At 40.6% G+C, this 13,162-nt stretch overlaps 1 protein-coding gene across 3 annotated transcripts in view; it reads left to right on the forward strand.

The window, feature by feature from the left end:
* Positions 1-4,007, forward strand: part of phb (prohibitin) — a 12,185-nt gene extending 8,178 nt beyond the window's left edge. For all 3 annotated transcript variants that reach the window (XM_077212305.1, XM_077212304.1, XM_077212303.1), the window contains one exon: positions 3,220-4,007. In XM_077212305.1, the coding sequence (XP_077068420.1) occupies positions 3,220-3,432 (213 nt within the window). In that variant the 3' untranslated portion in view covers positions 3,433-4,007. The remainder of the gene's footprint in view (positions 1-3,219) is intronic.
* Positions 4,008-13,162: the final 9,155 nt, after the last annotated feature.

Raw genomic sequence — 13,162 nt, forward strand, 5'->3', positions numbered from 1 at the left:
AACATCCAAAAACTCAAGAAACGCGTATCACAAATAAAGAAAATATTGCTGGTTCTCCTCTCTCCTGCCATACTCCGCTTCAGCGTCCTTATTATAGTGGATCAGAAACGACTCCAACGATGCAGGTGTATAATGATACACAGGTGCAGATCCATCAGTAAACTCAGACACAAAAGAAACACAGAGTCATGACGTCATCACAAGTAGAGGAAAACACAAGACACGAACCGTAACACTCCCCCACTTAAAGAAAGAACCAGTCTTCTTTTTAGACAGGTTCTGGACGAAGCGACCAGTAAAAGCAAACAAGAACACCATAATAAAAGTAAAATTACACATATGCTACATATAAATTAAATTATACATTTACCTAGCCCCGAGAAAGGGCATCTGCCACGACGTTGTCAGTTCCTTTCTTGGGGTGGATCTCAAGGTTATAACATTGAGCCATTAGCGCCCAGCGCATAAACCGTTGGTTATGATTGTACATTCTATTTAAAGGGATTATGGTCTGTGTAGACGATGACGGGAGTAGAGCTGTATCCAACGTACACATCGAAGTGCTGCAAAGCAAGCAACATAGCCAGAGTCTCTTTTTCGATAGTAGAATAATTCAACTGATGACAATTAAATTTAGCTGAGAAATAAGAGACTGGATGGGATATGCCATCAGCACCAGTCTGAAGCAGGACAGCTCCAACTCTTTTCGCGCTGGCGTCTACCTCGAGCCTGAACGGGCGAGCCAGGTCAGGAGCAGACAACACCGGAGCACTGCAAAGGAGAGACTTTGCACACAAAAATGCACTTTGACATTCCACAGTCCAAGTAAAAACAACTTTAGAGCTACACATCTTCGTTAAAGGAGCAACTATAGTCGAGAAATTTTTACAAAAACACCTGTAATAGCCAGCCATGCCTACAAATCGTCGCAACTCTCTCCTAGTAGTGGGCACAGGGTATGCAAGAATAGCGGTCACTTTTGTGTCAACCCGACGTACTTGACCGTTTCCAACCTGTTTCCCCAAGTATGTAACGGAGGCTTTCGCAAAATCACATTTAGTCAGATTTAAAGTTAGAGGCGGCGGCTAATCGGCTAAAAACATAACATGTGCAAAGTAGAAATGTGATCTGTCCACGTAGAAGAAAAAATAACGACATCATCAAGATAAATATTACAGTTCGGAACATCACCTAAAACTGCAGACATTAACCTTTGAAAGGTAGCAGGCACGTTTCGAAGACCGAACGCCATACGCGTATATTGAAAGAAAGAATCGGGAGTCACAACTGCGGAGACCTCAGAAGCACGTTCAGTTAACGGCACCTGCCAATCGTAATGTACCGAGCAGTGCCAAGATTGTCAATACAATCCTCTACTCGAGGCAGCGGAAATTCATCCGGCACAGTAACAGAATACAGCTTGCGAAAATCAATACAAAAACGGAATGAATCGTCAACTTTAGGTACTAAAATGCACGGTGAACTCCACGGGCTATTATTCTTTTTGGCAAAACCATTTTGAACCAGATAGTTCACTTCACATTTCATGATCTCCCGTTTAACTACTGGACAACGATACGAATGCTGTTTTATTGGAACTGCATTACCCACCTCAATATCATGCTGGATGACAGAGGTACCAATCGGAACATCACTAAACAAGTTAGGATAATTTTCTACCAAATCAATCACATCCTGACGCTGTTCGCTAGATAAATAGGACAAACGAGATGGTAAAACTCTTAAAATCTCTGAATTCTTTAGATGACCACCCCTGAACATCTCCGTGGACATTTTCAATCCATCATCTACATCTTCAGCACCCATTGTACTAGACAGCAAAGATACTCGTTCTACATTTAACACCGACTGTGCCTCAGTCTGGGACAACCCATTCACCTCATCAGTCTTCTCAATTCGAGCTACATATTGTTTCAGCATATTTACATGACACAAATGTGTCTTCCGTCGTCTTTCTGGTGTATTGATTATATAATCAGTGTCACTCAGCTTGCTCTTAATCACATACGGACCAGCAAATCGCGCAGCTAAAGCAGAACTGGGCAAAGGAAGCAACAGTAAAACTTTTTCGCCAGGCGTAAAATGATGCACAACCGCGTGTTTGTCAAAACAACGCTTCATTTTTCCCTGTGAAAGAGAAAGAGCTTCGTTCGCAACAGCACAAGCATTTCGCAAACGTTCGCGGGTACGAGAAACGAAATCAAGCACATTGTTTCTCAGATGTGCCAGTAGAGAGAAACTCATATTTTAGTACTTTTAAAGTTCCCCGTACATTGTCCAAAAACCAATTCCGACGGACTAAAACCAAGTGACTCTTGTCGCGCTTCACGCAATGCAAATAAAACCAAAGGGACCCCGTAACAGCCTCAAAATGGAATAGTGCCGTGCATGGTCTGAAATAAACACTTGCCAAATGCAAGTAAAAATTGTCTTTGAGTTACTCCACAGTTTCAATACCAAACCTATTAGGTGTTTATATAAATGACACTCAATGTTTTCAGTTATGCGCACTATCAACACCAAAATCACCTGCTAAATGAAATGTGCATTTTGCTGAGTGCAAAATTTATCTGATTTTTTACCCTCAGAACAACGTGGCAATGTAATGTATGTGGAATAGTCCCTGCATTAAGATAATGGCGAAAAAATTCCATTGTATTTTTTTCTAATTTTAAATATACTCTACCATTCAGTAGTTTGGGGTCGGTAAGATTGAATGGTTTTGAAAGAAGCCTCTTAGAAGTCCTGACCAAGGCTGCAATCATTTGATCAAAAATACAGTAAAGGCAGTCAGTCATTACATGATCCTTCAGAAATCATTCTAAAATGCTAATTTCCTGCTCAAGAAACATTTTGTATTATCAATGTTGAAAACAATTGCTGCTTAATATTTTTGTAGAAAGCACGATAAAACAAAATTCAGGATTCTTTGATTGAATAAGTTCAAAAGGAGAATTTATTTGACAGAAATCTGCCTCCTTGAATAAACATACTTGTTTCTTTAAAAAAAGAAATTCTACCCCAAACGATTTGAATGGTAGTAAATATTAGAATTTTATGTATATATTTATTTGATATTTAAAAGGCAAAATTAATTATTAAAAGTTAAAAAAAATATGCATCTAAAATGGAAAACTGTTTTTGTTTTTCCCATAAGCAACAGGTGATGTAACATTTGTCTCTGTAATTGTCTCTCAGGCAGAACAGCAGAAGCAGGCAGCCATTATATCAGCGGAAGGAGACTCCCAGGCTGCGCTGTTGATCGCTGATTCTCTAGCAGTAGCTGGTGACGGCCTGGTGGAGCTGAGAAAGCTGGAGGCAGCTGAGGACATCGCCTTCCAGCTCAGCCGCTCTCGCAATGTTACCTACCTCCCGTCTGGACAGGGAACGCTCCTTCAGTTACCACAGTGACAGGGAAACTAGAGACACACACACACTCACTTCTCGTTTTTTTCTTCCAAATTTGGCTTCTTTTGGAAAAGGTGGTGTCTGTAGACCCCATGCAACTATCTGATCAGCCTATAGGCAAACTTTATAGAAGCAAAGACAACTTGTGTTTTTCTCTCTTTTAGTCCAAGAATTTACTTGCTCTCTTCCTGAAAGTATGGACTGCCACAAGGTGGTTACAGCAATTGAAAAGAGTCTGTGTGTATGCAAATCTACTGCTGGTGCATATATATTTGCATTTGAAATGTTTTCTCTGCTAAATACGAGTTGGTATTGTTTGAAATTAAATATGAGTAGTGAGACACAGAGACTGCACTGTCAATGTGTGCCATGCTGCTGGATGATTGACATCAATCTCACTCTCTGCTCCTGCAGGAGCGGCTGTGTTGTGTTTTTTTTGGTTTGAAAATGTTTTGTTGTATGTATGTGGCAGAAGGAGTGCTCTTGTATTCGATAAGTGGGAAATTGATCAAGTAATCATTAAACAGTGATTCATTTATATTAAACCACAATACAATTAAATGCGTCTTCAAATTAAATTCAATGTTTTTTTTTATTATTTTAGAAATTGTTCTTAATGTTCTTACTTGAAAATGAGAAACTGTAATGAGAGATCCATTATTTTAATTTATAGACACACAGGAAGACAAAATATGTGTCATACATAATTTAATACTATATAGACCAATTTCCTTATTCACTGCTTAGGCCTAAATTGTGTTTTAATATTTTTATTAACAATTTCACCAATCCATTGTAATTACATACAATAAAGGAAGAAACAAAACAAAATCCTAGTCGTATTCATACCCAACCTAAAATTTGAAAGTCGTAAATAACGGAAAATAGAAAAACTACCCAAGACATCTCTTCCACCCCAAACCCTCAGAATTCAATCCAATAGTGATATCCAGTGGTAAGAGTAGCATATAGAAATAAAATGCATATTAATATTCACAATACTGAGGAAAAGAAACAAAAGGGGACCTGGGGCCGTACGTAAAAACCCGATCAGAGTAAAATCTTTGTCCTAAGTGTGTCAAAATTCTAAGAAGGATGCGATTTTACTCCTATTCCTAGACACAAGAAAGCTGGAGAGGTACCCTAACCCGAGTTAGGAGTAACAAGGTGGCAGCAGAGATGAGGATGCCACAAACTTTCCAACAAAGATATGTTATTGGAGTTATCATGGCAGGGAGTTGATAAATTATATAAGTTTGATTGACAAGGTATTCTTTTTATGACTGACCTAGTAAGACATTTATTAACATCTGCCACTCTACAAATCCGTGCTGAACGTAATATATAAGATATTTTTTGACGACTTGAGTTGGGCCCATCAGTCCACAGTAAACAGGCTCTCAAATAACACTATTGTGGCACTAACCACACCAAACATACAGTAGTGGCCAAAAGTGTTTTCCAGAGAATTTTGATTGAACCATCAAAACCATTATTATCACAAATAAAACAATTGACTCCAAACACTACTCATTCCACATCAACTTAATTTCGTCGTTTAGGTCTGCTTCGCATGCGCCCTTTACAGCACTGGCTGAAGACGCGGGTCCTGTGTCGAGCATGGGCATCCGGTTGTTTACATCTCAAGGTAACTCAGAACTGTGTCACAGCTCTGGAGCCCTGGAAGGCGGTCGACTGGTATCAGACAGGTGTAAACCTGGGAGTAATCTCTAAACTGATAGTGGTTTCGATAGACGCCTCAAATTATGGCTGGGGCGCCCTCTATGAGGGCAGACGGACTTTTGGCCTGTGGTCAAGCCAAGAAAAGGGCTTGCACATAAACTGTCTAGAGATGAAGGCGGTCGAGAACGCCTTGCGGTTCTTCCTTCCCCTTCTAAAGGGCCACCATGTCCTTGTCCGCACAGACAACATGTCGGTGGTTTCCTACATAAATCGCCAGGGCAGTGTGAGATCACGGAACCTTCATGCACTGGCAGAATGCATCCTTGTATGGGTTCAGCGCAACCTACTCTCGCTGAGAACGGCGCATGTGCCAGGCCATCTTAATGTGCGTCCAGACAGGCTGTCCAGGGACAACGTTCCCCCAGGGGAATGGTCCCTCCACCCTCAGACAGTTCAGCTGTTGTGGGACACCTTTGGCACAGCAGAAGTCGACCTCTTTGCGTCTCAAGACAACGCTCAGTGTTCAATATGGTTCACAAAGAACAAGGACACGATGGCCCATCACTGGCCCAGCCGCCCTCTCTATGCTTTCCCTCCGATCATGCTGTTACAACAGGTAATCAAGCGAATAAGGGAGAACGGTTCCTGTGTACTTTTAGTAGCTCCGTTCTGGCCGAACCAAGTTTGGTTTCCGGAGCTGATGCAGCTTCGGAGAGCTTGCCTCCGTGGCCTGTCCCGTTGAGGAGAGATCTCCTCTCATAGGCCGGGGGTACAATTTGGCACCCACGACCCGAGCTTTGGGCTCTGCATGTGTGGGCCATCAACGGGTACCCGTCAGACTCCCCGACGGAGTGTTAAACACGATTACGCAAGCTAGAGCCACCTCTACTAGACGGCTTTTTGCTTCCAAGTGGTCAGTGTTCTCAGGTTGGTGCTCAGCTCGCAACCTGGATCCACAAGATTGTGGGGTGTCGGAGGTTCTCTCCTTCCTACAGGAGCTCTTGGATAAGGGTAGATCCCCATCCATGCTCAAGGTATATGTGGCGGCTATTGCTGCGTTTGTCAAACATTCGCATGGCCAGTCACTGGGTAGGAACGACCTTGTAGTCCGCTTCCTCAAGGGAGCTAGAAGGATGAACCCTCCTCGCCCCCCCTCGGACCTTTCCTTGGTCCAGGAGGCCATGAAGGGTACCCCTTTCGAACCTCTACAGTCTGTGGACCTTAAGCATCTCTCATTGAAAACAGCCTTTCTGGTGGCTATCGCCTCAGTCAAGCTGGTGGGTGACTTACACGCACTTTCTGTTAGCGCGTCGTGCCTTGAGTTTGGGCCTAATGACTCCAAGGTCATCCTCAAACCAAGACATGATTATGTCCCCAAAGTACTTGCCACTCCTTTCAGAGCACAAGTCTCTGTGGATCTGACAGCGAGTCTGACATTCTCTCGTCACAGGCGATTTTTTGAGATTTGCCTTCGAGGGCCAGGCATATCAATACACAGTCCTACCGTTCGGCCTGTCCCTGGCATCCTGTATATTATGATGTGCATGGACGCTGCTTTCGCGCCCCTGAAACTTCAGGGCATACAAGCTTTGAACTATTTGGACGATTGGCTGATTCTAGCTCGATCTCATTCAGAGCTCAAAGAGCACCGGACCATATTACTCGAACTCCTCGAGAATCTTGGTCTCACAGTCAATTGGGCGAAGAGCTCGCTGTCCCCCAGCCAGGAAATATCCTTTCTGGGCACAGAGCTGAACTCGCTGTCAATGACAGCGCGACTATCAACAGAGCGCATACTGAACATTGCGGCACTAATAGTCCCGCTCAAGAGATTTCAGAAAATGCTGGGCCTCATGGCCTCATCATCATCAGTACTCCAGCTGGGTCTGCATCGCATGCGCCCAATGCAGTGGTGGCTGAAAGCACGAGTGCCGTCTCGAGCTTGGGCCTCCGATCTGTTTCGCCTCAGGGTCAATCAGAAATGCGTCGCAGCTCTGAAACTTTGGAAGGCGACCGACTGGTACTGGTACCACCGCCTCTTCAATCTGACATTCTCTCTTCGGATCTGACAGCGAGTCTGACGTGAATCTCCTTTGCCTGGTTAGGGCCCTTAGAATTTACGTGGAACGTTCGGCTGCTTTCAGACGGTCAGGACAGCTATTTGTTTCGTTTGGTGGCCGATCTAAAGGTCTAGTTGCCCATTTTTATATCCCCATATCATATGAACTCAGGGCGCTCGCCCTTGGATCAGTGTTCTGGTAGATTTAGCACGCACAGCGTTTTAAATTGGATTTAAATTGCGTAATAGCTTACGCAACATGAGAGTACTCTCGTAAGAGAACGTCACGGTTACTAACGTAACCTCGGTTCTCTCTAGAAGAGGGAATGAGTGTTGCGTAACCCTGCCGTGCTTGTGCTACCATCTGGTTTCGCTTCAGTCGATGAAAACCAAGGAGCATCTTATCGAGCTCTGGCTTATATAGGCATAGGCCACGCCCATTCGCCCACACGCCCACTCATTGGTGCTTACGTCACGTGCAGTGCCTCGATAGGTTGCAGCAGTTGCCGCATAGCATCCAATAGGCGCGCAAGCTGCCTCGCCTTGGTCTTCTAGCTGCAGAAAGTGTGTTTTAAATTAATAAAAATTATAAGGATAATTTTTGGCTTCAGTATTCTCGAGAAAATCGGTTTCCCTCTAAGGTATTTTTTTCAATAGTCAACTAGCTAGCTATTTATTAGTTATCTAACATTAAAAACATTTTTCTATTTATTGAGAAAGTCATACAAACCTCAAAGTGTTAACCTGTCACCTCTGACCTTCAACAGCTGTCACAGCTCCTTGTGCAGATGGGATGTGTTGTTGCAGGAACTGATATGCTATAGGCTACTCCTGACTGGTCGAAATCTCATGCTACTTAGGACAAATGTAATGTACAGAAGTAGCTGCACTGCTTAAATACAAAATTAAAGTTTTTGAACGAAAAGATAAGTAAAGTCACTCTGATGACAATTTTTATGTGAAATGTGCATATTTACCCTCAATTGTCATGGTATGGGGAAAATTATTATTTTTTTAAACTTGAAACCAATTTTATTGGATTCCTTGACCCCAAAAATGTACACTTTTACACCAAATTTGTCATTATAGCAATAACAGAAGCAAAGATATGGGCTCTAGAGTATTTTCGGCGCATTGGCGGCCATTTTTGAAAAAACATGTTTATTTCTGATACAAAGTGTGGTCTCACTTGTGTCTTAGGATAAATTGATTTGTATGACCCTAAGGTACTTCCATACCAAAGGAGACCATTGCATCATGACTTGAAGTCAAAGGCCTATTTTTTGGGCTTAACCTCCCTACTAAATGCAGAGCAATTTTTTAAATAAATGTAAATATTAAATGTTTCAGTGTCTTAATTAAATAATTTTTATTATAATGACTTTAAATGTTTGGTGTCATACTGCCATAACCACACTTCCAGGCTCACTATTTGCTAATTCAGAGGTTGGCATCATTCAGAGGTCATTTTTAGCATCATGTTGTTCTTATTTTAAAATGGCTAAACAGACAGTTGATGGGCCCCACTGACTTCCATGGTATATAGGGGAAAAAATACTATGGAAGTCAATGGGGGTTTCAAACATTCTTCAGAATATCTTCTTTTGTGTTCAGCAGAAGAAAGACGTTGATACAGGTTTGGAACAACATGAGGGTGAGTAAATAATGACAGAATTTTCTTTTTTGTGTGAACTATCCCTTTAAGTCAAAGCTTAAGCCTATTCTTAAAGGGTTAGTTCACCCAAAAATTCTGTCATTATTTACTCACCCTCATTTAGTTCTAAACCCATAAGACTTTCGCGCATCTTCAGAAAACAAATGAAGATCTTTTTGATGAAATCTGAGAGCTTTCAGTCTCTCCATTGACACCTACGCAACTGAAACTTTGACGCCTTAAAAAAGTAAATAAACAGATCATAAAACTAATCCATATGAATTTGAGTGTTTTTGTCCGAATTTTCTGAAGAGACACGATCAATTTATATGATGAACAGATTGAATTTAGTCTTTTTTTTCACATATTATAAACATTTACCAGCGAACATAAACAGAAGCTCAACGGTATTTGTTTGATGCACAAGAAACCTCTCGTGGAAGCTCAAATGTGCTGCGTAACACGAGAATGAAACTCATTGGTTCTCGCACGTCAGGCGACCATTCTTGAGCTTCTGTTTACCACAACTGATGTGTGCCTTGAATATGAATATTTACATGTGAATAAAAGCCTAAATTCAATCTGTTCATCATATAAAGCAACCATGTCTCTTCAGAAAATTTTGACAAAACCGTCTCTTTATTAACTTTTTGAAGTGTAACTGTCAATGGAGGGCTCAAAAAGCTCTCAGATTTCGTCAAAAAGATCTTCATTTGTGTTCAAAAATGATGAACGAAAGTCTTACGGGTTTGAAACAACATGAGGGTGAGAAATTAAAGACAGCATTTTCCTTTTTGAGAAGTTTTACATACAGCCCCAGAATTTTTCATATAACGAAAGTCTAAAGTCTATAGAGAGTTCCTGATTCTTTCTAGATGTAAGGGCTTGGAGCCAGAGGGGCGTAAGTGGCATTTTGGGTGAATATGAGTTCTTGATATCAAAATAAAGGTCTCGATGAGCTCTATCCAATGGTGCCAAAAAAACTATCTGAGATCAAACTGTATTGAATGAAGCAACAAAACAATAAAGACCTAACACAAAAGTGTGAGTAATGTTTGGAGCCAGAAGGGCGTAAGTCCACTTAAGTCCTTTCTGGCTCTGAAAAATACATGTAGGACCCACATTTTTGTTCAGAGCCAGAAGGGCGTAAGTGTAGTTGGTGCCCTAAAACAGCATTCAAAATGGCTGTATATTATATTAATATGAATGTGTTAATCATAAAAGGGATAGTTCACCCAAAAATGTAAATTCTGTCAGTAATTACTCGCCCTCATGTTGTTCCAACCCCGTAAGATCTTCGTTCATCTTCGGAACACGAATTAAGATATTTTTGATGAAATCTGAGAGCTGGATCACTCCTCCATAGGCTTCTTCAGGGATTGAAACTTGCCGGCCCCGAAAAGTTATTAAAGACATCGTTAAAATAGTCCAGGTGACTACAGTGGCTAAATCTTAGGTTTATCAAGCAACGAGAATACATTTTGTGCGCTATTCATTAAACTATTAATTTCCTTCTCTCTGGGCCTCGAGTGAGTTCACTAGTGTAACAGTGCAGCGCTTCTGTGTTGTACGTCACACGTAGGCTCACTATTGGCCGACGCTGGTCATGTGGGTGATGCGTGTGACGTTCAACCAGAAGCACTACGCTATTACACTACGTGAATATCTTGAGGCCGACAGAGAAGGAAATGAATACTTGAATAAAGTCGTTATTTTTGTGTGTTTTTTGCGCACAAAAATTATTCTCGTCGCTTAAGATGGATAAACTTAAGATTGAGCCACTGTAGTCACTTGGACTATTTTAACGATGTCTTTAATAACTTTTCTGGGCCGGCAAGTTTCAATACCTTACAAGCCTATGGAGGAGTGATCCAGCTCTCAGATTTCATCAAAAATATCGAAAGTCTTACGAGGAAATTAATTACTTGTTCAAGTGTTATTCAAGTGTTAATTATTCAATCAATTCCCCTTTTGACCAATTATTTTATGCATTGTTCAGCAGATACGCCCATTATGTCCATAAGACTTGGAAATGTTTTTGCAAAAAAAGGCGTATCTGACATTTGTGCTAAATTTTTTTTATTTTAAAATGTTTTAGAACATGTTCATTGTGTTAATATGCCATACGTTGTTTACTTAAATATTCATGTAAGTATGCCTGGTTCCCATGTTTGTGGTTTAAGGTTAATAATACAGGTGATTGAAGTGTGGTCAAAATTTTGTTTTGTCTCTCCTGTAAAGTTTGTCAAAAACCACTTACGCCCCTCTCCAAGACCTCAATGTAATGTACTATGTAAGCTACATTTTAGGCCACATTTGTGAAACACACGTCAGACTTGGCAAATATGCCTTTAGTGTCCACTAGAGGGCATCAGTGCTTTTAAATCTGAAATCATATGCCTTCGCATACACCTAAGAGACCATGAAACATAAAGAAATGACAAAATGTCCATATTGAGTTTAATGCAAGGAGCCTTTACGTTAAGAGTTGTAAAATAATAATAATAACAATAATAATTGAAGTTATTTTGACATACAGATTTTCTTTATTGGGAATAAAAACATCTACCACATTATTTTGCCTTTCTCATTTTACAGATATTTTTGAGGCCAAATCTATAAGTTTGCTTCTTTTCAAGAAATCTTCAGTGTATTTTGTAACAGATTACACACAATCTGTTGCAGACCGAGCATTTATTTTCTCACCCTTTTTTGTCATTGTCTTGTTCCACTTATTTCTTCCACTCTTGCCTGGAAACTAATAATCTCTGCAACATGAACACATTTGCTTCAACTGAGAAGAAGCAGCTTTTGGTTTCAAATCAAAAATACTACAACGCAAACTACTATGTTATTAATTTAAAGAGGGCTTTAAGACAGACAGCAAACTTCACTGCAGGGACACATACAGTTATAACTGTCCATTAAATGCACCGTATTTGGATAGAAAAGAGAAGCATGTTAAATAGAGAAGTTGAAATCATAGTATTTACTATTTTACATTTCACAGACACAACTCTTAATACACAGGATGTCGATTTTTCTTTCCTGTTTTACACTTGTGCTCAAAACACTTTTGTGGGCACTTGCAAGACAAATTTGGCTTGTCTCATCTAAGACAAGCCAAATTATTTGGAGTTTGAATAAACTAAGTTTAACTGTGATTTGACATGCTGAGAGAATCACTTAGGGCGGGGGTAGGCAAGTTCGGTCCTAGAGAGCCGCTGTCCTGAAGAGTTTGGCTCCAACACTGAAAAAAATCCTCACCTGCCTATAGCCTTAGTAATCCAGAAGACTTTGGGTTATCTTGTTCAGGTGTTTGATTAGGCTTGGAGCTAAACTCCGCAGGAAAGTGGACATCTACGGCCAGAGTTGAGAACCCCTGCTCTGACTCATAGTTGAAATGAGCCTCTTCCCATTAGTGGTGATCTCTATATCAACAGTAGCTGCTCTGTCAGACCAGTTTGGCAGTCATCTCTATGGAAGGAAAGAAGATGAGGACAGGAGATCATTTCAGATGTTTAGCACTGGGCAGGTGTTAGTGCAGCAGATGCTATACAGTCAAACACACCCACAGAACATATAGGCCTAACACTACTAATTTAGCTTATGAGGAGACAGACGAGTGTAACCGAGCTATTTATGGAAGCACTGAATGATAAAATACACAGACAACAAATCAATTAAACACTTGTGCTCTTTATTATGTTGCATCAGTGCTAAAATGTTCCTGTCTTCGTCGGAAAGAGATTAAGACACATTTTCAAAAAGCCTGTACTGCTCACATAGTCTGGTCTGAATGCTTTGAAACATCAGCTCTTTCAATGCCAATCAAATTTAAGGATTAGAAGATTTCATATTTAGCTATATTTGACAGATGCTTTTATCCAAAGCAACTCACGTTACATTCACATTGTAAAAGTTCATGCATTCTCTGGGAATCGAACCCATTGAACACAAACCATGCTGTTTGAGCTAGACAGGAACTATAAAACAAAATAAGAATTAGGGCCGGTTTCACAGACATGGATTAGATTAGCCTTAGTTCAATTAGGTAGCTTTATAAACATGCCCTAGAAAAAATCATTACTGGTGACCTGACCATCTTGAGACAAAACAATGGAACTGACATATTGAAATGAAATGTCAATGTAAGTTGCTTTCAGTTAAAACAGCTCAAAAACGCATTTTAGACTGAGACTAGTCTTAAGTCTTGTCTCTGAAACCGGGGGTTAGTTATTGTAAAGTGCCTTACCTCTAAAAACTCATAGCTCAAAATACTTTTTTCATCTCTATTACTGACAGCTCTTGATTAAGACCAAGATCCGCTTAATAAA

Source organism: Siphateles boraxobius, unplaced genomic scaffold, assembly GCF_051911475.1.
Source record: "Siphateles boraxobius isolate OS27281-9 unplaced genomic scaffold, OSU_SipBor_1 66, whole genome shotgun sequence".
In the NCBI taxonomy this organism is placed as follows: domain Eukaryota; kingdom Metazoa; phylum Chordata; class Actinopteri; order Cypriniformes; family Leuciscidae; genus Siphateles; species Siphateles boraxobius.